This window comes from Anser brachyrhynchus (genome assembly GCF_964034855.1).
Source record: "Anser brachyrhynchus genome assembly, chromosome: 1".
Lineage (NCBI taxonomy): Eukaryota > Metazoa > Chordata > Aves > Anseriformes > Anatidae > Anser > Anser brachyrhynchus.
Window position 1 is genome coordinate 56,227,709 of NC_137694.1, and position 23,815 is coordinate 56,251,523.

Here is a 23,815-nt window from a genome sequence, read left to right on the forward strand (position 1 = left end):
TCGCATTTAAGAACAAGGCCTCTGCTGCTGCCCGGCTGGCAGGAGAGAGTGGGATAGCAAAAGCTGTGCTCAGATGGCGTGGGTTTCTGCCTTTTCAGGCTGGTAGCGTTTAGGGGGAATGCAAAAGTAACAGAACATGAGGTAGCTTAAAAATCCCTCATGGAAAGGGGAATTTCATCTGGTTGGTATCAGGTTATGCAGCGGTGTGATGGGGTCTGCAGTAGGGCCCGTAACACAGGGTGGGAGCACCTTTTCATAGGAACTTGGCTGGATCCCATGGAAAAGTCAGACTGAATGACTTGAGATTAGCAACGGTGTCTGCCGAGTTAATACACAGTGATCTGGAAGGCTGAGTCCCAAATAAACCTTGGGAGTCAAAGTCCGTGCCTTCCTCAGTGCTCCCCTGGGCTGTGTAAAACCCCCAGGCGAAGGGGAATGGCTGGTTGGTGTCGTCAGCTGAGGGTGAGCTCGGTTCTGGAGCCCTGAGTGTGGTGGAAAGCATTCCGAGCTCTCGGGGCTGGGGTATGGAAAAGGAACGGGCACATAGGTGGCGTAATACAAACAGCTTAATATTTTGGAATCTTTTTATTTTAGGATCAGGCCTCATCCGTGGGGCTTTGTTTCTCGTCTGGCATGTGGGTCTCCCGGTCGTCATCTCGGAGCATCTGTCCTTTCTCTTGATACTGTCCCAAAGCACAGCTGAAAGACCTGCCTTAAAAATAGACTGAGGTGTAGCGGACCATATTTGGCCTACTCGCTCTGCCCGTTGCGGCCCGTCTCTTAAACTGTTGATGCTCTGCATTTCACTTTTTATAGTGCCGGGTCGCCTGGCTTCTTCCCCCTTCTTGGTTTACATTAGTGTGCTTCTTTCTCCCCGATGGAGACGCCCGGCGCAGACAGCTCCAAGGGGAGATGCCGATGAGGCTGCGGTTCCTCCGGCAGCTGATCTGATCTGAAGGTGCACCGCTGTCAGAAAGGAGAGATCTGGCTCCGAGCACTCCTATTTTCTGGCTCTGGCGTTCCTTACGTGAGCCACTTTAATTCACTGACCTGGCAGAAAGCTGTCTGATTATTTTGCTGGGTTAATGAATTAGAGGGGCTCTTGGAGGACTCCAGCAAATGCTGTTGTCCCAAGGTGAGCGCACGGAGCGCGTGGCCAGGAGCCGAGAGCAATTGTCAGCTCGCTGCAGCTCCCAGTACTCTACCCACAGAGGGGAGATTAATCATCCGCTGAACTAAAAAAGCTTGCTTGATAGTAAATGCAATGCACTTAATACTGTGAGCTGATTATTCAACTCGTTTCTCTTGTTAATGTCAGAGGGAAGAATTTGTGTGTCTATATAAATTACCGAATGCAGCTGGAGCTATGGAAGTAGAGGAGTAAGTTTATGTAAATTACTTTGCACGAAAATGGCAGGTGCTGTCGCCTTGGTGTTATGTTGTCGTGAACCAATATAAAGCATTATTTAATTACAGAGCAGCGTGTCTCTAGGCATTTTGACGTGCCATACCGAAGCATATTTAACTCATCTGCTGCACCATAAAGGGCTACAGACTTCCAGATTCCTTAAAGAAGACACATCTGTGGTGGGGGACCCCTGCTTATCACGTTCAGAAGCAGGAGGGGGAAGCTGCTCGGTCATCTGGCTGTGGCCCAGGCATCTAATAAGGGTTTAGAAGAAAGGGAGCCAACAGCACCACAGGGCTTCCTCAACTTACTTTTGCAATGCATGGATGATGTTAAAAGGATGACTTTCCCTTGGGTATTTCTTTGCCTAGTCTGAGATAGCAGAATTTTCCTCTGTAATTATTTTTCATCACTTCGGTAATTAAAGCATTTGCTCATGTAAGGTATTTCAGGTGAGGGATATGTTTAATGAATATCCTTGCTTATCTTTTGATACTGCTGAGCAGGTAGATGTGAGGAGGAACCAGCTCCAAAGAAGTATCTAGCTGCTGATTGTTTAGATACAGCAGCTTGGAAATCACTGTCTTGGGGTAGCAAACTCTGACATCTAACATCAGAAATTTGCTTTGAGGATGAGGCGGATTATTTTGCTTGTCGGCACTTCCAGACTCATGTCTAGTGAGGCAGGTTTAAAAATGATTTCAAAAGAGAAATAGGGAATAAATCAGAAAATACCATTGTGTTAGAGTATACAGCTGTGGTAGTTCTGCATTTCTCTCAAAGGTTAGAGCAGATCTTGAAGTAGTACGGAGAAGGATAATAGTGATGATGAAAAGGATGTAGCAGGTTCTTTATGAGAAGAAATGAAATCTTCAGAGGAGAAGAGCTGACAGATAAGTGAAGGAATATGATGTATATGGAATATTGAGAGGTATGGGAAACAAAATAGGGAACTTTCCCATTTTCACTTACTAGGATGCAAACAGGGAATAAGTGGCATGCATCAAAACAAAACCAAAAAAACGCAACCCCAAAACACAAAACCAGAAAACCATTTTGTTGTTGTTTTTTTTTTTCCCCTCCATATAGTGAAGATTTTAACTGTGGAAATCTTGTACACGGGATGCTTTGGAAGTTGAGAGTATAAACAGGCTCATAAAACTCACTAAACGTTTCACGGGCAATAGGTTCATTGCCAGCGAGCAGCTCCGAAGAGGACATGAACCGGCTCAATTTTCTGGAGGCTGGGAGGCTGGAGGAACATCACTGAGCGTTTGCCCTGTTTGGCCAGGTGGTCTTTGCCTTTAATAAGGAAAGGGGACAAAAAGACTAAGTTTTAGCGTGTCTGAAAATAGGTACCTAACAGTCAGAAGAAATATGCCCTAAACTAATCTAGCTATTGGAAACAGTTAAAAGCCCAGAGAAGTGGTTTGGTACATCCTTAGCCATTTTTTGTGAAGCTTTTGGCATACAAAGCACTTGGGCACATTGTTAGTTGTGCCTGTACCGTAGCCCAGTTTTTTTATGTAACCATGCTTGGCATCTCTGAAAAATCAAGTGCATGGATACAATGCTAAAATAAAATTTGCTGCTGTTGAAAGGTGATCGTTATCCCTGTGTTGTGCTGTGTGATAAGCAAGCGTAGTGTAAGCAGCACAAGCTCCTGTGCCCTTTGCTCTCAGGTGTATGGATCTGTGCTACTCTGGTGGGGTGCGTGGTGAGGCAGGAGAGGGGTTTTGTGCCCCAAATCCAATTCTTCACTCATTTTTCCACCAAACCTGCTTAGTGGGTATCTATTGATGGATGACTGGTTGTTTTGACACGGGCTTTTCACTGGCAAGTGCAGAGATCTTCTATTATCACTGCACTCCTTGGCAGTGGGCAGGTTGCCTTCTGCCAGCCCCAGTTTTCAGTCCTTGTCTCCATGCAGATCATCAAGGTCTTGATCAAATCAAGGTTGTTTTTACCTTTTTTTATGGACCTGACACTGGTCTAGAAGCAGTGAGTCTGTCTCCCAAATGCTATGAACTGCCCAGGTCCCCTTTTAAATATAGCCATTAGTTACAGTTTGTAAATATTTCTTTTTTTGCAGTGGCTTACGGATCTTAACCTCCTCGCTATGATTCACAGCCTTATGGACCACCTGGTTTGTGGGGGAAGAGGACAAGGGGGTTGGTTTATTGTGTGTTTTGTTGTAGTTTTTCATGCGCGCAGGTACACGTGCACGCCTCCCTTCGCGGCTGCCTCTCGTTGCGTGGCGTTTCTTCGCTGCTGGCGGGTGCAAGGAGGTGGCACGGGGGCACGGCGAGCAAGTGGTTGAGTGAAGCAAATACCGTGCGTGTGCTGAGCTCCGATCCATTTCCCGGTGACCTTGAACAGCTCAGAGCTTGTGTGTGCAGGCGTGAATGGCATTATCGCTGCGTAAGTGTGTGTTACCTGGACTACGGCGAGGAGGTAGCGGGGATCCGATGCTGTTTTCAGACGTGGGGTCTTTGCCCCGGTCGCAAGCACCAAGACCCAGGGGACAGCCGTCAGCTCCCTTCGGCGCTGTCATAGCGAAGGGAGGAGGTCGGCCCTGAGCTGCGAGGTGCTGACGTGAGGCCAGAAAAAAGGAGCTGGAACTGGCATGGAGAGGAGATGGGGTCGGGGTGAGGAGCAGGCGCGCGGTGAATCGCGGGCTTTTATCATCGGGCTCGGGCAGGGCAGCGCTTTGCCAGTCTCCATTATGTGCTGCCGGAGAACAGGCTCCAGGCCCTTCCTTTCATCTCCTTCCTAATGAGTTGAGACAAGGAATAACTATAAAAGGAAGAGGGGGAAAAAAAAAAAAAGGGCAGCAATACCTGAAGAGACTATTTCTTTCATTTATGTTGTAGCTGAACGTGTGGCAGTGGACAAACATATTGAGCTCATGTTATAGTAGCTGAAAGTTCAGAGCTTACCGTAGGGCCCTGGATGCTGGAAATGAGGGAGCTGCAGCATCCAGGGAGAGAGAAGGCATTTAATGTTCAACTACTGCTGAAAAATCAGGAAATGTGGAAGGCAGCACAACATCCAGGGAGTGTTAGCGTAGTCAGAAAGGTAAGATTGGGCTGAGCCCCCCCCCCCCGTTCTTTCTTTTACTTCTCCAGTTTGAAGCCTTTGTCTTATTGTACACGTCTCACATGCTGGAAAACTGACTCCCGTGTGGCGGCAGCACGCTGCCATATGCAGGAACAGCTGTGAGCGTTTTTGGGCAGGCCACTGTACATGATATATTGCACCCTTGGAAAGAAAGGAGCTCTGCCCTCTGCTCGTGAACAAATGGCTGGGAGAGGAGCGCAAGCCTTTGTCTCCTGTGGAAGCAGCAGATCCAGTCCCGGGCAGCCAATATTTGAATTCAGGGACTAACATGTTTTTGTCGTCACAGTTCAGAATCTCTGCCTTTCCTAATTCCAGCAGGAGACGTGCTGGTGTGTTTGCTTAAGGATGCACCTGTGGGCATTTGCCCACTTGCCAATTCCATGCCACAGCCATAAGGAAACACAGGATTTGGCAAATCGCTCTCGCAAAGCTCCAGAATGTGCCTGAAAATGGGATGGGGCGAGTTCCCTTTGAGCAGGAGAGTTGATGATTTTGGGGAGTTGTTTTGGAGCACTCACTCCAAAACAGGCATTGTGTGCAGTGATGGATGGGCTACCCCTGTGTTTTGTCCTGCTTGGACGGATTTGCCCTGAGGAGCAAAGGACTCTGATGGAGTAATAAAAATAAAACCACCAAATAGCATGGTGTGATTTAATCACAAGCCAGCTGCATCGATTCTTCCCCTAGGGTGCACTCTGTGTGTTTGGAGATGCATTTTGTCATTGTGGTGAGGCTAGAAGACAGGGAATTTAGGGGGGGGGGGGGGGGCAACTTTTTTGATATGATCAAAGGGAAGTTTGTGAGGTGGTTCTTGAAAATTTGATATCGGGGTGGGGGGGGGATGAATCTTAGCCAAATGAAAAAATCTTCATCCTGCTATGCTTCTCTCGAGACTTGAGTGGCTCTGGGGAGTAGAGATAATTGCAGGGCAATATCTCCGTTCTTCCTATCACAGCTTAATTTATATTAATCAGATCAAACATGTTTTGTGCTGCCTGCACTGCCCTACTAAAATAAAATGGAAAGCTGCCGCTGCTTTGCTCAGCACGACAAGGCCCCGGTGCTTACTGTTCGCTGGCTCTTGTCAGTCCTTTATAAGCAGCTTGCAAGTTCAAGGTCATATCTGTGAGGGATGTTTCTGGCCAGAAGAAGCTCTTGATGTTGCCAGTTCGGTTTATCTGTGGAGGGAGGTTTCTTTCCAAACATTCACGAAGCGTTGTATATCAAATGAGGTGCAGAGCAGCCTGCCATGCTCAGCCGGTGGCTGGGGAGTCAGCATGGGCAACTCCCCTGAGACTTCTTCCTGTCTTTGGTAGACAATTTATGTATATAAAAAATAAAAAGAGCACCCCCCAAACCAAATCAACCCCCCTACTCTTCAATCGTAAGTTTTAAGGCCTGCATATGTTCTTGAAGGTGCCTTGAAAAGCTGACTAGCAGTTATGCAGTCCTTGCCTTCTCATAGAACTTCTTTTCACTCAGTGGGTTAGGGAAGAAGTCAGGTTGGCATCTAAAGAAATGAAATGATGCTTCAAAGTGCATCTTACAAGTGTCAGAGCATTAGTCCTGCGAGGCTGGGGCAAGCAACGGGAGATGGAGGTGGGTGGGTGGGTGCTCTTTGAATGCCTTCACCTGTCTGCTTGCTCTTGGAAAGGGACAGAGCATTAAAACTGACCAGATTAGTCTGTAGCTCTGAGTGCTTGAGGGCATTTTTTTGGACTAAAGTACAAAAAAAAAAAAAACACAATCATTTTCTCATCAAGGCATTTTGCAAACAGGCTGTGGCTTGCCTTTAAGTTTAGTGCCTTGCCTCCGGTATTGCCACTTCTTACTCTAAGCCCAGCATGGGTGGCTGAGGCTCTCTTCCTTTCTTCTTCCCTGCCCATTTTCTCTGTTCTGGCCCACTGACACACCTTCCTGCTGTATGTTTGCTGTGCACAAGTGCCCCAAGCCCACACCTTGCCCTGGCTTTGCTGTGCCAGTCAGTGTTTAGGAACGCCAGAATGAATTCCCTCATTTTGGTTGTGAAGCTGGTAGCAGAAAGTAGCACTTGGAGATTTTATAAACCCAGCAGTGGTAATGATTGTTTCCTGTCCCTGGGCTGACTTTTAAGTGTACTAGAAAAGTTAATCGAAGACATCCGTAAGCTGTTGCTATGTGGATTTTTCCCATTTAATTATAGACCTTCTGGGGTGGTGTTTCTCTGAAGGGAACTTGACAGAGCAGATGCCGTTTTGCCTGGGGATGCATTTCTGGTATTGGCCCGGTGAAGAGCTGCCACTTCAGCTGTGGGATTTTGATGATTGCATGAACATCCTGCCACATGAGATTAGAGTGGCGGTACTACCTCCCAGCTTCAGGATGCGGAAGATCCGCCTCTTCATTAGAGCTTTCATATGGTGGCAGCTGAAGTGAGGAAGAGCAGGGGAAAAGAGAGCAATTTAAGAAAACCAAAGGCAAATCTACTAAGCTAAAAGGTGATATGAGGGGAGGGAAGCTGAGATCTTGTTAGTGTTTACTCATGGAAAGAGAGGGGAAGAACAACAGATCGATTGTTAAGCGTTACTGGCTTTATCAAAGTAATTGTCAAGTGTTCAGATACTGCAATCACAAATGTAGTGCTAATACATGAAGAGAGATGGGCAAAGCCTGCAAAAGGAATTTGAATGGTTTCTATTCACAAACACAATTTTGCCTTTCTGATTCCAGCAGACAGAAGGAGGGGCACAGACAGATGGACAGCAATCACAGACACAGAGCAGTGAGAACACCGAGAGCAAATCCACTCCAAAACGGCTTCATGTGTCCAACATTCCCTTCCGCTTTCGAGATCCGGACCTTCGACAGATGTTTGGGGTAAGTTACTGGAGCCATTCAAGGCATGGCAGCTCTCCTTCACCACAGGAGGAACGTGTGGTGCTGGTGTATTCCTGTGGAGGAAAAGCCCTTCTCCTTCTTTTACCCCTGCCCTGATTTACTCAGCACACTGTAAAATATTTGCAGAAGTAAGGCAATTAGTAGTGTTTACCTCAGTTGGTAAATACACATGAAAACTGTAATTGTGTTGGTCATATCAAGATGCTGGGGTAAGCTAACGATTGGCTTGGAAAAAAAATGAAACAAAACAAAACTTCACCTTATTTCCCAGTGAAGACTAGGATTAAACAGTGACTTAATATATCCCTTGCAAAGCACTGTTTTTCAGTTGCTTAGAAACTTGTTGAAATATTTATGTCTTGATCCTCATGATCCACTTTTGTGATGAAAAATTGCTGCAAGGAATTGGCCAACTAGTAATTGCATATGGAAAAGCTGGTGCAAGTCAGATGGCATTTTGCATCGTGTATGATATGTATTTTGTTTCTTTTGACTGAATAGTTTGTCTCCCCTAATAGTAACCTTCGTATGCTCCTCAATTTATAAACTCTTCCCCGAAGAGTTGGTTCACATGAGTGTAGATGGTGACTTGTTCCATATGGACACAGAGATGAGCTGGGTACTTCATGACCTAACCTTCAGGTGAAGTTGGCTGTGTATCATTGTCAGGAGTCTGTGGCTTGTTGGTATGATGCTAGCGTCCTTGGCAGATGATGTGTTTTATAGCCTTTATAAATATTTCTTCTGTATAAACGACTTAAAATGTTGCTGCCTGTTTGAGATACAGTGCAGAGCAATCCAGTCAGGAAAGACCAAAGTAAAGTTTCCTTTAACCATGCTGCTTTGGATCTATGTATACCTTGGTCCTACATGCATAGCCATCTGCTCCCTCAGATTCTGCACTATTTTGTAGTTTCAACTGTTGCATCTCTTTAGGCATTTGTGTGTGTCTATGCATGCACCTGTGCATGTGGGGAGTAGTGTTATGGTGCTGTAAATGTGTCAAATTCATGGACTTCAAGATTAAACTTAAAATGAAAGGAGAAGAATTGGGATTATCTATTCATTACTTGAACAATATGAAGTGAAAAAAATGTGCAGAGATGTTAAAACTTTCACTAATGGTCTTCAGCAAGAGTCTAAATCATATATATTGAGAGATGTCTTTACTTCTTGTTCTTGAAAATTTTTTTTGGTTGTTTGTTTTTGTCCATAAGAAGATACTCTGTGGATGAGACCAAACTGAGAAGCTGTCAAAATACCAGAGGGCAGGGCTGATGTTCGGAGGGACCTTAGCAGGTGTTCAGACACCTCCATCTTTGGAGGTGTTTAACACTTGACTGCATACATCCCAGCCAAACTGATCTCATTAGACCTGCTCTGAGCAGGTGTTGAACTAAATGACCTCTGGAAATAGGTCCCAGCCAAAATTAGGATTCTGTGATTCTGTTGCTGGAGGCCTGGGTTTGCATTTCTTGTTGTTCATGCATTAGATTGCTGCACTTTTGACATCTGTGGGAATGTTTTCAGGGTGAAACTCATCTCCTGGCAATCTGTGATTGCTGAATCGTCGGTCGCCTGTTCCGCTTGTGTTTTTCAGCTTGCTTTTTGCTGTTGCAGGGCCGTGCGGTAGGCAGTTCCGTCCGGTTTGGATAAACCGGTTGCTGAAATCACAGCCAGTTCTTGGACCACCTGCTACAGTCTGTATTTAGCACACCCTGCTCTTTGCTGCTGCTGCTCCCCTCTCCTGGGAGCGCATCACTTACATAAACTGTTCCACGTTGCTGCTGCCCCTTCCCTTGGGACCGGTGCTTGACAACTGGACCCTTTCACACTCATTCATATCGACACTGTTCTTCCCTGTGCTCCTGGTGTGGGGACAGGAATGAGATGGAAATGGCAAGAACATCCCTCTCCTGGTGAATTTTATGTCTGCTTTGCAGATGGAGAGACCCAGACATTATGAATGAACTCCCGTCCTGAGATGGGATATGTAGAAAATACAGCCTAACTGCTTGCATTAAGGTTTCCCACCCTTTTTTGTGACCCAAACATTGTCACTTATGCATTTTCCCATCCCCATCTATACACTAAATGAGTGGGTTACCATCGTTGCCCAAGTTATCTGTTGTAGCTTTACTTTTAGTCTAATCATCATCTTGAGTTCCGCCACAGTGATGTGATTTTAACTTAGGTAAATGGTATGTTCCCTGTAAAACCTTTCGCTAGTTCACCTAGCAGTGTCTTTGCTGAGAAGTACGCATACCAGAAGATCATTCATCTTTTGGGGCATTAAAAAAAAGAATGCCATTTTCCTGTAAGGGAAAACTTTGTTGCTTTGCCAAGGAAAAAAATCAGTAGTTCTTGCAGATCTCTGTTTTTCTCTGTGCTGCTTCTCTCAGCATGTTCAGAGCCTCAAGCAGGAGAGCATTTCTATCCGAATCCCCCTTGCTCCTATTTCTCTTTCAGGATCAGGATGCTTTCCCTTGGGTGACGCACTGAAACCAACCCTTTCTCCTACAGGGGACTCGTGGTTGTCTGAGTCTTCAGCTGTGGCTGGCCTGTAACCCCCATCGTCTCCCTTTCCCTTCTGTGTGTCAGGTCACATCTCCTCAACGTCATATCTGAGAGACTCAAAATCCTTGCCTGGAGTGATTTTCCCAAACTACTGTACAATGAGAGAAATTGGGTAGACAGCAAAGCAGCAGAGGAGGAAGAAATAAATGTGATGGTAGGGAGGGAGTAAAGAAGTCCCTTGAGGACTTAACAGCATGCGAGAGGTCAGCCCCGTCCTGGGTCGTAGAACATTAGCTGATGCTTTCATCCTGTATTGAATAGAGGTGGACTACAGATGTGTTGTTGTGTGTGTGATTAAGTGGAAATTACATAACGCTTTTCAAACCATTGCCATCCAGGAGAGCTGCAGACATAAGGATTTCCTGATGAATTGAAGTTATTCGGGTTTCAAGTCATCTCTCACCTGTCACGTGTTTCTGACAGGTCCCTGAAATATCCTCAGCAATGGAACAAACATTTCCTTATGTATATGCTTCTTATAGGGTGGCAAATAAAATAGGCTGCTTAAAACATGTAATATTTACCTGACATTTCATGATGCCAATAAAAAGACTTCAAGAAAGCTTCTAGAAGGAATAGGTCATTTTTTAATGCACACAGTTCTGCACCCACCGTGGAATAAATCAATAGTTGACCTTGTTCTAGCAGATAAAGAAGAGTTAATAGCTGACCTGAAATCCCACGGTTGCCTAGGTACCAGTGATTGTTATTTGTCCGTATTTACTTTGTGCAAACAGAATATGGCATCAGTCGGTAACGCAAGGAGCTTTAGAAGAGTCTGTTTCTTCAAGTTTAAACAATTGGAAGGGGGACCAACCAGGAAGGTACATTTAGAAGGGGAAGTGTTAATGGAAGCTCTGAAGTATTCGACAAAATCATACCAATGGCCCAAAAGGCATGATTCCACAGTCGCAGAAAGTGTGTTAATAAAACACAAAGCAATCTGCACACCAGGCAGGGAGGATGAAGTAAATGGCAGTGGATGTAATTACAAACTTAAACAAAGAAGCAGGCGAGAAAGGAAATGTACTAAATCACTTAGATATTGATGATGAAAATCCAGAGGAAGAAGGTGTCAATTATTTACATGCAAAGATAAAAAGGTCCTATATAGGCTTAGGTCCAATATTAAAATAGTGTTCAAAATTGCATTGAAAAAACAAAGCCCAAAAAATAAGCAAACCTCAAATATTTGTTTAGTACTTGCTGTGTTTCTGATGTAACAGAAGGTATTTGTACCATATGGTTTTGCATATAATTTATAACAAAGGAGGATGAGGCAGTGCTTGCTAATATTAAAACAAAAAACAAACAACCAGCGGATCTAGATAAGATATGCCCAAGGATAACAGCCAAACTAAGGAGCTTTTTTATTCATTAATGTTAATTTTTAGCCAATTTATGTAAGCTATCGGAATTGGAGAAGACTGGAATGCTGCTCATCAGGATTCAGTATTGGTGGTGGTGGGGAATGACCCAAAGAGCCACAAAGTAATTATCCATAAGTTGATCCAAGATAAAAATAATTTTGGAAAGTTTTAAAAAACATCAGAATCTGAAGAAAGAGTTCAGTGGCATTCAGTATGATTTTGTGTAAGTTAATACATCTTTCAAAGACATTTTGTCTATTTTGACAAGATTGTACAAAGCAGTATTGGGAAAGTTCAACGTTCCTTAGCCAATTGAGTTAGTTTGTGTGACCAATTCTGATTAATGTGTTCTGTTTGAGTTTTGTTTTTTTTAGAAAAACCTCTATTATTTTATTAAATACCTCTTTAATGATGGATCATGAAAAGCAGTATTTATTGGTGAGACATTAGTGATCAAGACTGCTTCTAGTGTAGATTTCCCCAGGGATCTGTTTCAGTCTCAGTATCTATCTACATCAACCCATGGAAACAGTGCTATTAAAATCTTGCCAGTAAGGTTTGCAGTCAAAAAAAAAAAAAAAAAAAAGGAAAAAAAACTGCTTGAGGAGGAAGATTAGGTTAGTGTTAGAGAATGACTTGAGATGATTGGATTTATCATCAGTTCACCAACAAAACTGTGTTTGATACAGGTAAGTGCAGAATAGTGTGAATTTGGGAACAAGCTGTGCTTGTAGGATAGAAGATTTTATTTGGAAAACACTGATTTGGGAGAGTACTGGTGATCACTGAAGATAGTTGCTTCAGCAATGCAAAGGGCAATATTGGGTTGAAAGAGAGAGATGTGTCTTACGCTCAAAGTTGGAAAGATTGCATAGTTTTGTTCAGTTCTGAGTTCAATTTAGGACCATACAAATAATCTACAGCTTTGAAGATGAGTGGCTTTTTAGGTGTGTAAGGTGTTGGGTTCATTTATTCAGCTTCTCAAAGAGAGGTTGGGAGATGACTAGTCTGTGCTGTCCATGTGCTTATGCATGGATGATAAGGGTTTTTTTCTAATAGGGTTTTAAATCTTGTTTACACTCACAACAAGATTTTCCAGTTGGAAACTGAGAATTTTTGCAATTAACTTTGAAATAAAAGGTAAAAGTCATAGTAATTTAGGCTAATTTTAAACAATGGAGGATCTTACGGGGGAGTGAAAGAGTGCTCTCAGAGTTAAAAACGAGTTAGCCCATCTTTTCAAAATCTTACCCAGTTTTTGAGGGATGTTCTACAACCTGTGTAAGGTCTCTCACATGATGGTAGCAGTCTTCTCCTTAACTGCTGGTAGGCTGCCTTCCTTCCTTAATGGACTGTGTATGGAGGAGAAAAGCTCATTCCCCTCAGTGTGTTCTCAATCTTTTCAGCTTTGTGCTGTAATAGTGTCTGTGGTTGTATCTCATGACTGATGCCTTCACTCTTAGGCCTCAGGAAGCAATTTGCCTCCCACTATAAAACTGGCTGAGTTAATATGGTCAGTTCTGATGGCCTTCAGAGTCTCCTGAGAAAGATGGAGGCTGGGTTGGACTGCCTGCAAAAGGAAAATCTGTCTATTTGCAGGCAGAATCATGAATTACCTCCACAAAAACAATCAAAGTTTTGCTTTGGTGGTTCATATGGACAACGGTGTACTAAATCCTACTTATCTGTTGTGAGAGCAACAGCACAAGTAGTCAGAATTGATTTTTCTCAGAATTCACCTTGGTGAAACACTCTCGAGTGCTTACAAATCTTCTCTTATTTTTAAAACAGGTGAAAGTATAAGATAAAAACAAGGAATACATTGATGAAGATTGTAGATGAAGGTGGGATAGCAGTATAGAGGGTGGGAAACTTCTCAGGCTCTGGCTTCAAAAGGAGGCCAGAAGAATTTGGTTTACAAATTTATTTCATGTTTTTTTAGCAACATTTCACGTAGATCATTTCATGGCTACTACCTTTAGGCTGTTAATTGCTTCTGATGAGGAGCATCATCAGCCCCGATGATAAAGGAGTTTTGTGGGTTATCAGCTACAGCGGCAATAATGCGTAGCTGTTTTGTATAAAAGTGACCATTATGTCACTTTTAACTTTAGTTAATTAAGTTATTAATAATTTTACCTATTAAAGGTGACAGAGCAGTGACTATTGTTTTTTTAATATATGATTTTAAGGAAGGCAATGTTATCATTTTCCTTCTCTGAGCATAATTCATATCTCTGCTGCAAGACTCTTCATGTTTGTGGTAGACCGCTGCTTTGCATGATCCAAACAACTCAGCTCTGGGAGCTCTATAATGGATATTCTTGGAAGGTCTCGTAACCTGAAGGTCTTGGCTTCTGGGGAAACAATTTGGTACATTGCATTTCCTAAAATATATCAGTGGATATAATTTCTCATCTAATTTCATTCTGGTGTCGAGAGTACCAAACACCTCTGTGAGGCCTACACTTTGAGGCTGAAGCAATAGCAAACTAGACTGCAGCTCTTCCTGCCAAGATTTTGGTAGGATTTTAAGCCTGTATTTGCCAATAAATGAATGTAAATCCACAAGTAATTTATGATACACAACTATTGGAAGTGTCAGAAAACTATTCGTTAGGTGTTTAAGTAAACAGGCAAATAACACGATAGGCCAAGAATAGTAGGAAAGTTGTGGAAAGGGAGTCTGCTCTTCGATTGGATTGGACATCTGAAGGAGGAAATCTCTCTTCGGTATGTCAGGACGTGTTTTAGCTTCTTTAGTCTTTGACTAGTATTGACCACCGATCACTTGTAGCCAGTTCTACACAGCATTGTGTAGGGAACAAAAATTGAGGAACAAATTGGGGAACAAAACTTGTGACACGAGGTGTGTGTGCTCTTTGTGAGGACTCCTCTTTCCTCGCTCTTCCTGTGGTAAAGGAGAGCTCCGGCCCTGTGGCAGGGCAGGACTTTGTTCCTGCTGATGCTGTCGAGTGGTGTCAGAAGAGGCAGTGCTGTTTTTCCAGATGTTTCACCTTCTGTGACTGAACGGTGCGCTCAGTGCTGCTTGAGCAGCCTTGCTTTGTCTGAATAGCTGGGGACCGTGGTATTTCTCTGCAAAGGTACGTGTGTCACTTCAGCTGTCACCAGCTGTTGGACCCTCTGTCTTGTGAGGGTTGTCCTCCCAAACCGAGCTTTGAGTTTATGCCATGTCTGTGGGCATGGTTCCAAGCACCTCTCACGTGGCAGCAGCGCCAGGCTGAGGTGCAGGCACATCTCCAGGGATGGCACAAGGCAGGGAGAAGTAGCTGGAAATGTACGCTGGAAGCCAGCCCGCCAAGATCTCTGGAGCGGTACCCTGTGGTACTGTTTACCTGCATCTCACTGTTTTGTGTGAAAATCTTTTGTGAGTCAGATAGAAATGAATGACTGAGGAAACCATGCTCCTTGTCACTTTGTTTGCCGCAATGGCTGCAGTCTGTAAATCCTGTTAGAAATCTGTGCTCTTTGTGTGGCTTCCTTTTAAAGGCTGGTTTCTTAGAAAACGTGTGTTGGGCAACAGGTCAATCCTAATAAGGGCTTGGTGGTGCTTGTTTACTGCCTATTCAGCTGCTAAACTGTGGTAGAGCTTTGGTTTACAAATCTTTGTTGCTTTTATCGTCCTGTCAGCAAAGCATACTGGTGCAGCTTGGCTGAAAGCACGGCAGGCTTGGCCCCACTGTTTTGAAGAGCAGTGACCCAGCTGTAGGTGAGGAAGTTCATGTCTTGATAGCAGTTTAGCTCTGGCAGACCCCAGACTGTCATAACTAAGCACTGACTAATAAGTCCTATGATGGAGACAGCTGTTCTCAGATGAAAGACATCCCATGGAGCAGGGAGCTGGGGTGGTAAGGGCACTCTGCAGCAGGGACCTATCCTGCAGGCAAAGCACTGTTGCTCGTGCACCTCAAGCCTGAGATCCTGAAATTATTTCTTGCATAGGCAATTCATTTCTTGGCAATCCTGAATTTCTAGTGGAATTTAGACCCTCTTTGAAAATGGACTGTTATATATCTTCTAGGTTTAGAGAGTTCACTGCACTCGCCTCTAAGTGAATTGTGTAGGGCCATTGCAAAGCTGCTTGGGCATACAAAGTTCTGTTGTAGGGATGTGAGGTTGTCAGATGGTGGCTTACGTTACCTTTTGTTGTTCCATAATTTCTAGAGAATTCACCTTGTATTCCTGTTACTGGTATCTTTAGGGTTAAGTTATTTGTCTGGCACGTTTTAGAGCTGATTTTTGAAAGCTCTAGACAGAGAGGAGGTAGGGCCAGCTGGAACGGAGCAGACAGGAGGGGCCCTATGAAACTGTCAATGCCTTGGAAGGCAAAAGCTCTCTGGTGCCAGATCTCTCAAATTTATTATATGTAATGCAGTTATGGCCTCTACTGGAAAAATCCGCTGCCTTCGTGTCATCTGGGTAGAAAGAAACACACAGCGTGCATGCTCTTCCTTGCACAATGCCCTTGCATCTATTATAAGGTACGTCATGTTCAAGCAAGAAAATTGGGTTCTGTTCATAGCTGATGTCTCTTAATACCTTTATGCCCCTTAAAACTGTTATTTCCAGCAGCCCCTGCTGCTATCATATAGGAGATGATTCTCATTTACCTGCTTGACAGAAAAAAACAAAACAAAACAGCAAAAAACCACACGTACATACCCACCTGCCATATTATTGATATGGTTCTGGTGCACAACCAATTCACGGAGGAGGCTTCTTGCACAACCTGACGTGTAGTGGGACGTGCTGGCTCCTTGGTCACACAGTAAGCTGTTGAAGTCACGGTGGGGAGCATTTGAGATGTGTAGCTCCACAATGCTTTCTTCAGAGGCTGTGAACTCTGGTTGGGATTTTTTTCCACTGCTGCTGTGCTGCGTTGTAAATAGATGTTCATGGTAATCATCGAGTGAAAGAGTCAGGTCTGTGAGCACAGTGATTCATGTCTTCAAGGTTAGAGATTAGAGGGTTAGACCCCATCATGGATGACCTAAGCATGGATCTTGTTTTATTTGGCCAGACCCTCTGTCTGCTGTAAAACACAAACATGCCTGTATACATGATTTAAAAAAATTACTAGGAGGGCATTTGGTGTTGACCCTTTTATTTACACGGCTTAGCGTTTTCCATACAAAATTTGTAACCTCTTGCAAAGGAGCCCTTAAAACTTCCATTGTTTGCAGTAAGCTGTTGACATTTGGTAGGGGAAGCACCATCGGAGAACAAAGTGCCTTTTTATGTTCCACTAAATTAGATTCAGCTTTGAAGGAGATATAAACTGCTAAAATGAACTAGTTCTTTTTTTCCCCTGCTTTTGTTCTTCAGGAAAACTCTGGCCTGCTACCAAAAAATAAAAAATAAAAAAGTGCCTCCAGTCCTGGACCTGCTGTAACCGTTGCAGCAGTAAGGCCAAGAGCTGTGATGTTTGGAGCTGCCAGAGCAGCTGTGGCAGCAGCCGCGGCAGAGTCTTGAAGAGTCCAGCACTCGTCCTCCTGCCTTGCAGCCACCCTGCTTTCTTCCAGGGAATTTCATGGAGCAGGAAACCCCTCCCCAGCAAACCTCAGTTCAGCAGTTAGCTGCTGTTGTCCCTTCTGTCCCAAAAAGTTTCTTCTCTCCTGCCTCACAACTTTTAGGTGGAAAAGAGACGGGGCAGATTGCACAGGTGGCTGTAGCCCATTGCAGCAGGCTTCAAATGGTGCTTGCTGCAGCAGTAGGATTTGATGATCTTAATTATCATCGAGGAAACAACTTAGATATTGCCTTCATCTTCGAGGCACAGAGACAGCCCTACCACCTGTCTCAGAGCTGGGTCAGACCGCTTGCATTCAGCATTACCACCAGCTTTTTACTGCTCCTGAGGAATTAAACACACAAGGCAGGATTTCCTGTTGGTGTGGAAACCCTGAGCAGTGAGCTTGGCCGAATGAGGCTGGCAAACAGCTCTGGCAGTAATACCCGAGTATCCAGGCCCAGCTGGGTGTGGAGAAAGGGGAAGATGGCAAGGCATAATTGTGCACCAGAAGCTGCACAGTTTGTTCTCTTTTAAGATGATTCTAATGAAGAAGAAACCGGTGATTTTTGATGGCTCTGAAGATTCTGAAAATAATTTTGGCATTTGCATTTATCAAGAGCCCGGCTGTTTCAGCGCGTGTGGCAAGGCTAGACAGCTGAGCTGATCTGGCAGGGACAGATCCTGTTCTTGGGCTGAGTGTGCAGCTTTCCGTTCTCCTTTGCTTCCCAGAGCCCTAACACTCTCCTGACCCTTTGAACCAGTTCAGATCAATAAAGCGTCAAGAATGTATTACTTATTCCATTTGTTGGGCTATTTTTTTTTGGTGGGATTGACGAGCTGTATCAGTTTATCTGCGGGTGAGAATGAGAATGGGGACCAGCTTTAGGAAGCTGGGGAGCCCAGGCGGGAAGGACGAAGGAGCAGGGACAGCCCTTTGGCAGCCATGAGCTGTTAAATTGGTTCAGCCCCTGTCGTGTAACTACACTGAAATAGTCTACCAAGAAGGCAATCATGACTGATTTCTTTCATGGCAGTGCCCAAACAACAAAGACAACAAAAAGCAATCAACGGCTAATCTCCTTTATAGACAAGCCCACACCAAGCGTGGGATAGAAATAGAAAATGTATTTTAGCTGTGATTGGCACAGCAGTGGTCAAAAGAGGATCCAGCATGGATCAAACCTAAGCTGTTGAGATGTTGAGGTTTCAAGGAAGATGCAATCACTGTTCACGTTTACATTAGCATTATTCAAACTTTGGGTAACGTAGGATATTGTGAATTCAATTGTTTTGAGATGAATAGAAGATCAAGTATTGTCCTTAAACAATAGAACAGTAAAAACAACATCTGTGATCCAGCATTTGTAAAAGAATACAACTATCTCCTTTTTAAGAATGGAAGATGGGAGCAGACAGAAACTATGGCTAAAATTGTGGGAAGTATTTTGTTTGCATAAAGACGATTGAAGGGACTTAATAGCTTTTTACTGCTTTACATATTCAAAGCTTCTCTGCAGTCATCATAGCTTACTGTTGCAAATATTCCACATTTGCAAATCTGGAGACAAGTCTTTCAAGCAGAGCATCCAGAAAATAAGCATTATACCTACTTGACTACATATGGAAATGTTGATTTAAAAAAATTGGCAAATGTCATATTAAGAGCACTGTGGCAAAGTAGAATTCCAATGCCCAGAGGTTGTGTTCGCCATCTTTCCTAAGTGTGAAACCACTCTTTCTTCTCCTGTTGCCTCTTCCTTCATTTCCTACCTCCTTTAAAACTTCTGCAGGCTGTAAGATGAAAACCATGTTGATGAAAGCTTTTGTAAAGAATAGGGTATGAGGCACGCTCGGATACATATTTTATATGAAAGCAATAGACATTTCTGGAATGAAGGCTCCATATATGTGAGTCCCTGAGAATGAGATCTTGGAGCTGTCTTTCTGGAGAGCAAACCTCCAATTTGGAAATAAATACAACACTGATATTTGTAGCTGACAGAATATTGTGGGGCTCTGTTGAAGTGCTAATACTTCTATGTATAGAATACTGGTTTGAATCTGGCCAGATCAATATAAATACTAAAATATGTTCCCAGGCAAGGGATGTGATCAATATATGGTTCCATGGTGTGGCAAATTGCCTTTCTAGCTTGTAGCCCTCATTTCCCACGTTTTGTTCTGTGCTAAGTGGTGAGATCTTTGGAACCAGTTGTTGAAACAGCACAGAGCAGTGGGGCACTGTTCTCCCCTGGGGTCTCCAGGCTAAAGCAGAAATCAGGATCATCATACACGACAAAGTTACATGGATTTTCAGCAGCTTCCTGTATGTCACAGGTTGAAGTGAACGATCCTTTTTAGAAAAAAAAAAAAAAAAAAAAAAAGACCTGTTGTGATTTGGCCATGTTCACAGTTTCTGAATCTTCCACTAATTCTTTTGAAGGCTGAGTTTCCAAAAGTAAAGGGGAAAAACGAGGAGATTTAGAGTTTGGAATTTCAAGGGCTGGGAGTCTTTTGTGACTATCCCCTCCAGAGAAACATCCTCACTGTTCAGTTTCTTTGTGATAGCCACTTCAGGAGGAAGATGAAATGCTGAATTACATTTGAGAACTGTTGTTAGAGGTCTTAGATGAAATCATATAACCATGTCTTAGATAAAATAGCAGAATGAGGAAAGAAAGAACTGTTTAGATTAAAAGAGGCGAGGGGGAAGCCAGCAGGGGGAAACCAGCTCAAATCCCTAAAACTCTTCTGGAGATTGTTTTTCTTCCTTCAGACTTTCATGAGAAAACCTGGGGTCTGTGACCAAGAGGTTTTGTGTGTCCTAACCTGAGAGAACTGGGTCATGTCACTGGGATTTTATGCTTTTGCCTGTATGCTAGAAATGGAAGTATTCTCACCTCCCTTCTTGTGTTAAGCCAGCACCTAAAAGGTACGAAAAATTGATTGCCAAAAATAAATCTTTTTTTTTTCTTTCCCGTTGTCTCTGCAGCAATTCGGCAAAATCCTTGATGTAGAGATAATCTTTAATGAGCGCGGCTCCAAGGTAAGTCCTGTTTCTGTACCTGCTTCTCTTGTTTTGATTGCACAGAGTAAAAGGCAGTTCATTGCCTAGAGAATATACTCTGTAGAGATCAGCAGGAATTAGCGTGATGGGGGAAGGGAAAACCTATTTTGAGGACTGTCTCCTGTTCCCTCTGACTCCAGACTCTGAGCATGGTCATTTCTGGGCAGCATGTACGAATGCTCCTAGACGCTCCTGTCTGTAACATGGGATCAGGTTCCCCAGCCTTTTGAGCAAACAGGGAGTCAGTTAAGCCTTCGTACCAACCCCTTCTCATTGCACTAGCAATGGGTGCCCTGTGGGGAAGGCAGAATAAGGTAAAAACAACTTCATGTGACGGGAGCTGGTAAAAACGAAGCCTAACGGCCCTCCCCCCCGCCCCAATCACATCTTCATTGCATTAAAATACTTCCAGAGGAAAAAGAGTAATATCTCAAATGTGGAAGGATTGTGTTTACTCTCTTTTGCAGACTTGCCTGGTATTTCTGAGATTCTGACCTTTCACATTTGAGATATCTGATGCTTCGTAAAAGCATCCTCATTCCCCTTGCCCTGCCCCTGTGGACCTCCCCCCACTGAATTTGCATTCGCACACCTATCTTCGTCTTTAAAAAGTGTTAAGAGGGAGGTTTCGTTGAGAGCTAATGGTAATTTATTTCTCTGGAGATGAGATTTCAGATGTTGCTTAGGTCAGTTGCAGAGAGATTCAGTGATCTTTGTCCTAATTGGCAATTGGTTCTCATCACGTAACCAGTATCACCACAATGACAAATTGATGTGATTCTCTCTCTGCCCAGGAGGTTCAGCACTGGAATAGCAGGGAGTTTTGCAGGTCAGGAGCGAGGTGCATTGCCAAAGCTCTATGGGGGAAGCTTGCACAGTGCATGTCTATACTCTGCTTGACTTAATCAATGCTAAGATTCCCATTTTCAATTAAAACAAAATTTCCCTACTCCCCCCACACACGTGTGTGCACATGTGTGCATGCACACAAGAGATTTTGAAGTTGCAATTCAGCTAAGCAGTTTCTGTGTAGAGTCTATATGTCTTTCTCCTGAATTTGAGGTTCACAACCTTAAGGTGGCCTCTTTGCTTCAACATATCTTCTGGGGTCTGTTCATGTTCAGAGCCCTCTGCAAATTTCAACATGTGTTCACCAAGATGCATTCGGAACTTCTTCAGTCTCTGTGTTATCTGGAAACCAGAAAGCAGCTGATCTGCGTACAAAACAAATGAGATTTAGCCCTTTCCCCATCCTTAGTTTGGGTTTACTACCATGGTTTTTCTTGTTTTGTTTTGTTTTTTAATAAAACAGTCTGAACGAGTAAATGACTATGTGGCTTAGAGAGCTGTACTTCCCTTTGTGGATAAAAATCTATACGCTTTACCAGAACAATCAGCTATGCTGAGTTTGTAAATATTTATTCTGCTCTCTGCTGGTCTTCTGATATTTATAGGCCAGAGCTGTCTGCGAATTAGACCCGATTTTAGTCATTTCTATTTGGCTTTGGGAATAGCCTCTGGCCTCTATCAGATCTCTACTTTTTTGGATGTAATTGCAAAAGAAAGAGCAAAAATAACTGTCCTGACAAAGTGGTGAGCTCTATCCTCCATCTCCCTCTGCTTGTGCTTTCCAGCACAGTGTACACGAACTTCACCCTCACTCTTCCATCCATACAGCCCCATATTAAACGCCCACGGCTGCCCTTTTCCTTCTAGGCAACACTAACATTGGAGACTTTCTGTGAAGACTTGGTTTATGACTATGAAAACTATTTTCTTCTGCAATTGTTAAAGCCCAAGGCTTCTGGTTTTCAGTTAAAACAGGAATTGTTGCTGAAGAGTTCCTTGATCAATCTTGTCCTGAACCCTTAATAAACGTACGAAAAACAAAAGCAATCCAAAGTGATGTTCTTCGAGTCCTTGACCATGCAGTTTTCTGCTGCTTTTTTGTCATCTTAGAGCAAAAAGCAGTTGCAGAACTGGTAGCCGATGTGAGGGATGGGGCAGAATCTGAACAGAATGAGAAAACGCCCAACGAATAATTTTGTGGTATCCTTGCATCCTTCTCTACCCCAAATAATTAACGTTTAAAAAAGAATGCAAGATTATTCCTGCTTAGCATGAAAATGGGAGGCCCCAGTGTTTGAGTGGGGTGTAGCTGCACGAAGCACCTGGTATTCACGTAACAATGGAAAAACAACAGTTTGGTGATCTGATGGTGAAGCAAAGGAAACGGATCTTTCTGGAGGCCACTCACTCACTCTTGGGTTCTTCCTCCACCTTAGGAAAAAAAAAAAATCTGAATGCATTTTCCTGCCCTGTGGTTTCCATTCTAATCTAATGATATGAAACCTCTCTCTCTTCTTCTCCTTCTCCTCTCTTTTGGGAATCCGAAAGCAGATGCTCCTGCTGCCTGCCTTGTGCTGTGTTCTCAATGCTCCCTTCCCTCCCCTGGGTTCCTAAGGGTGTAGAGTTTTGTCTGTATGTTTTGGAAACATTTAAAAGGTTACGGCGGTGAATCCCACGCCGCCCTGGGCCTGCCCCCACCCAGCGTACGATGGGGTTGAGCAGCGCAAAGCCCGGCTGGGGCAGGAGCTTCTGTTGGAAGCGCCCCAGCGCTGGCGAGCGGGAGGGCCTGGAGGAAACCTGCGGTTTGCATTCTTCCTTTTGAATCCACCTGAGATGACCAGGCCCTGACGCTGCACCCGAGGGAACTGTAGAGGACAGGCTACGTGTTTGGGATCTCCACGCGTTTAGGAAGTTTGGTGGCCAAAGGAAGAGCAGCGCACGTACGTCGCGGCCGCCTCGCGCCTCAGGTTCTTGTGTTTGGCTTAGGAAGTGGTATTTGCTGGCTTTCTGTATCACAGCAGAGGAGGAGGCAGCTAATAATGAGTTTTGCTGGTACTCCTCTGAAAGCAATGTGAGTTCTTGTTTCCTAACTCGATTTCTGCCTAGATTCAATCTGTTTAGTAGGATTATGTGGGCCTTGGTAGACTTCACGCTGATACTGCTTTGCTACCTACGAAAAACAAGGTACAAACTTTAAACATCCCTTGAATTTCATTTTGTTTTATTCTTTAGCTTGTATGACAGAACGACATCTGTCTTCCCCTGATTTATTTATTTTTTTTTGCTTGCTTCCTGGAAGCTAGCTGTTTGCTGCAGTTGTCCTGTTTACCGTAACAATTTGAGTTCTGACCCATGTAAATAAATGCCTTTAAATAACATCCTGCTCACGGCTGCAACTCACCATGCACTTTGCTGAACCCTGAATAAAACACCTCCAGAGGAAGTCGAGGGATAGGATTCCTGCTCCTCTCGTCAGCGGAGAAGCATCCTGCAGATGCATATTTTGTCACTGTTGTGCTGAACTGACCGGGTAGACACATTTGCAGAATTACTGCAGTCTGCCCATGTAGCACTTTAAACAAGAAGCCTGTGACATTCATAAAGCTGCAGGGGAAGGAAATACAAGCACTCTGCTCGCCGGCCGCGTGCCAGGTGGCATTCTGAGATGTGCCCTTGGTGACATTCAGAGACCAAGAAAGAGTAAGCACACAGCAAAACCGTGGCTGAGGAAGGAGCACGTTGTAGATTTCTAAATGGTAGGAGTTCATACTAGTGCAGATTACAAGCTTGAGGTTTCAGGTCAGCGTAAGTTTTTCCCCTCTGCTTTCCGCTTGGGAAGCCCAGATCCTTAAAAAGGAGGTTGGTCTCCAGGTTTTTGTATAGGACTGAAGTGTCTAGAAGTGCTTCATATTTGCTTGAAAAATTGGTTATATAGCGGCTTATGTGTAGTCTTCACAAGGAAGTTCCATCGTTAGTGAGTGGAGGTCCATAAAGAAACGCAAAGTAAGTAAAAA

At 43.9% G+C, this 23,815-nt stretch overlaps 1 protein-coding gene across 23 annotated transcripts in view; it reads left to right on the forward strand.

Annotated features, from left to right (window-relative positions):
• The window catches only part of RBFOX2 (RNA binding fox-1 homolog 2), a 177,684-nt gene that overhangs the window by 120,404 nt on the left and 33,465 nt on the right, over positions 1-23,815 (forward strand). For all 23 annotated transcript variants that reach the window (XR_013945181.1, XR_013945182.1, XR_013945183.1 and 20 more), the window contains 2 exons: positions 7,238-7,384; positions 19,878-19,931. Coding sequence is in view for 20 of the 23 variants with exons in the window: in XM_080576858.1 (XP_080432984.1) it covers positions 7,238-7,384; positions 19,878-19,931 (201 nt within the window). In the remaining 3 variants the exon portion in view is untranslated. The remainder of the gene's footprint in view (positions 1-7,237; positions 7,385-19,877; positions 19,932-23,815) is intronic.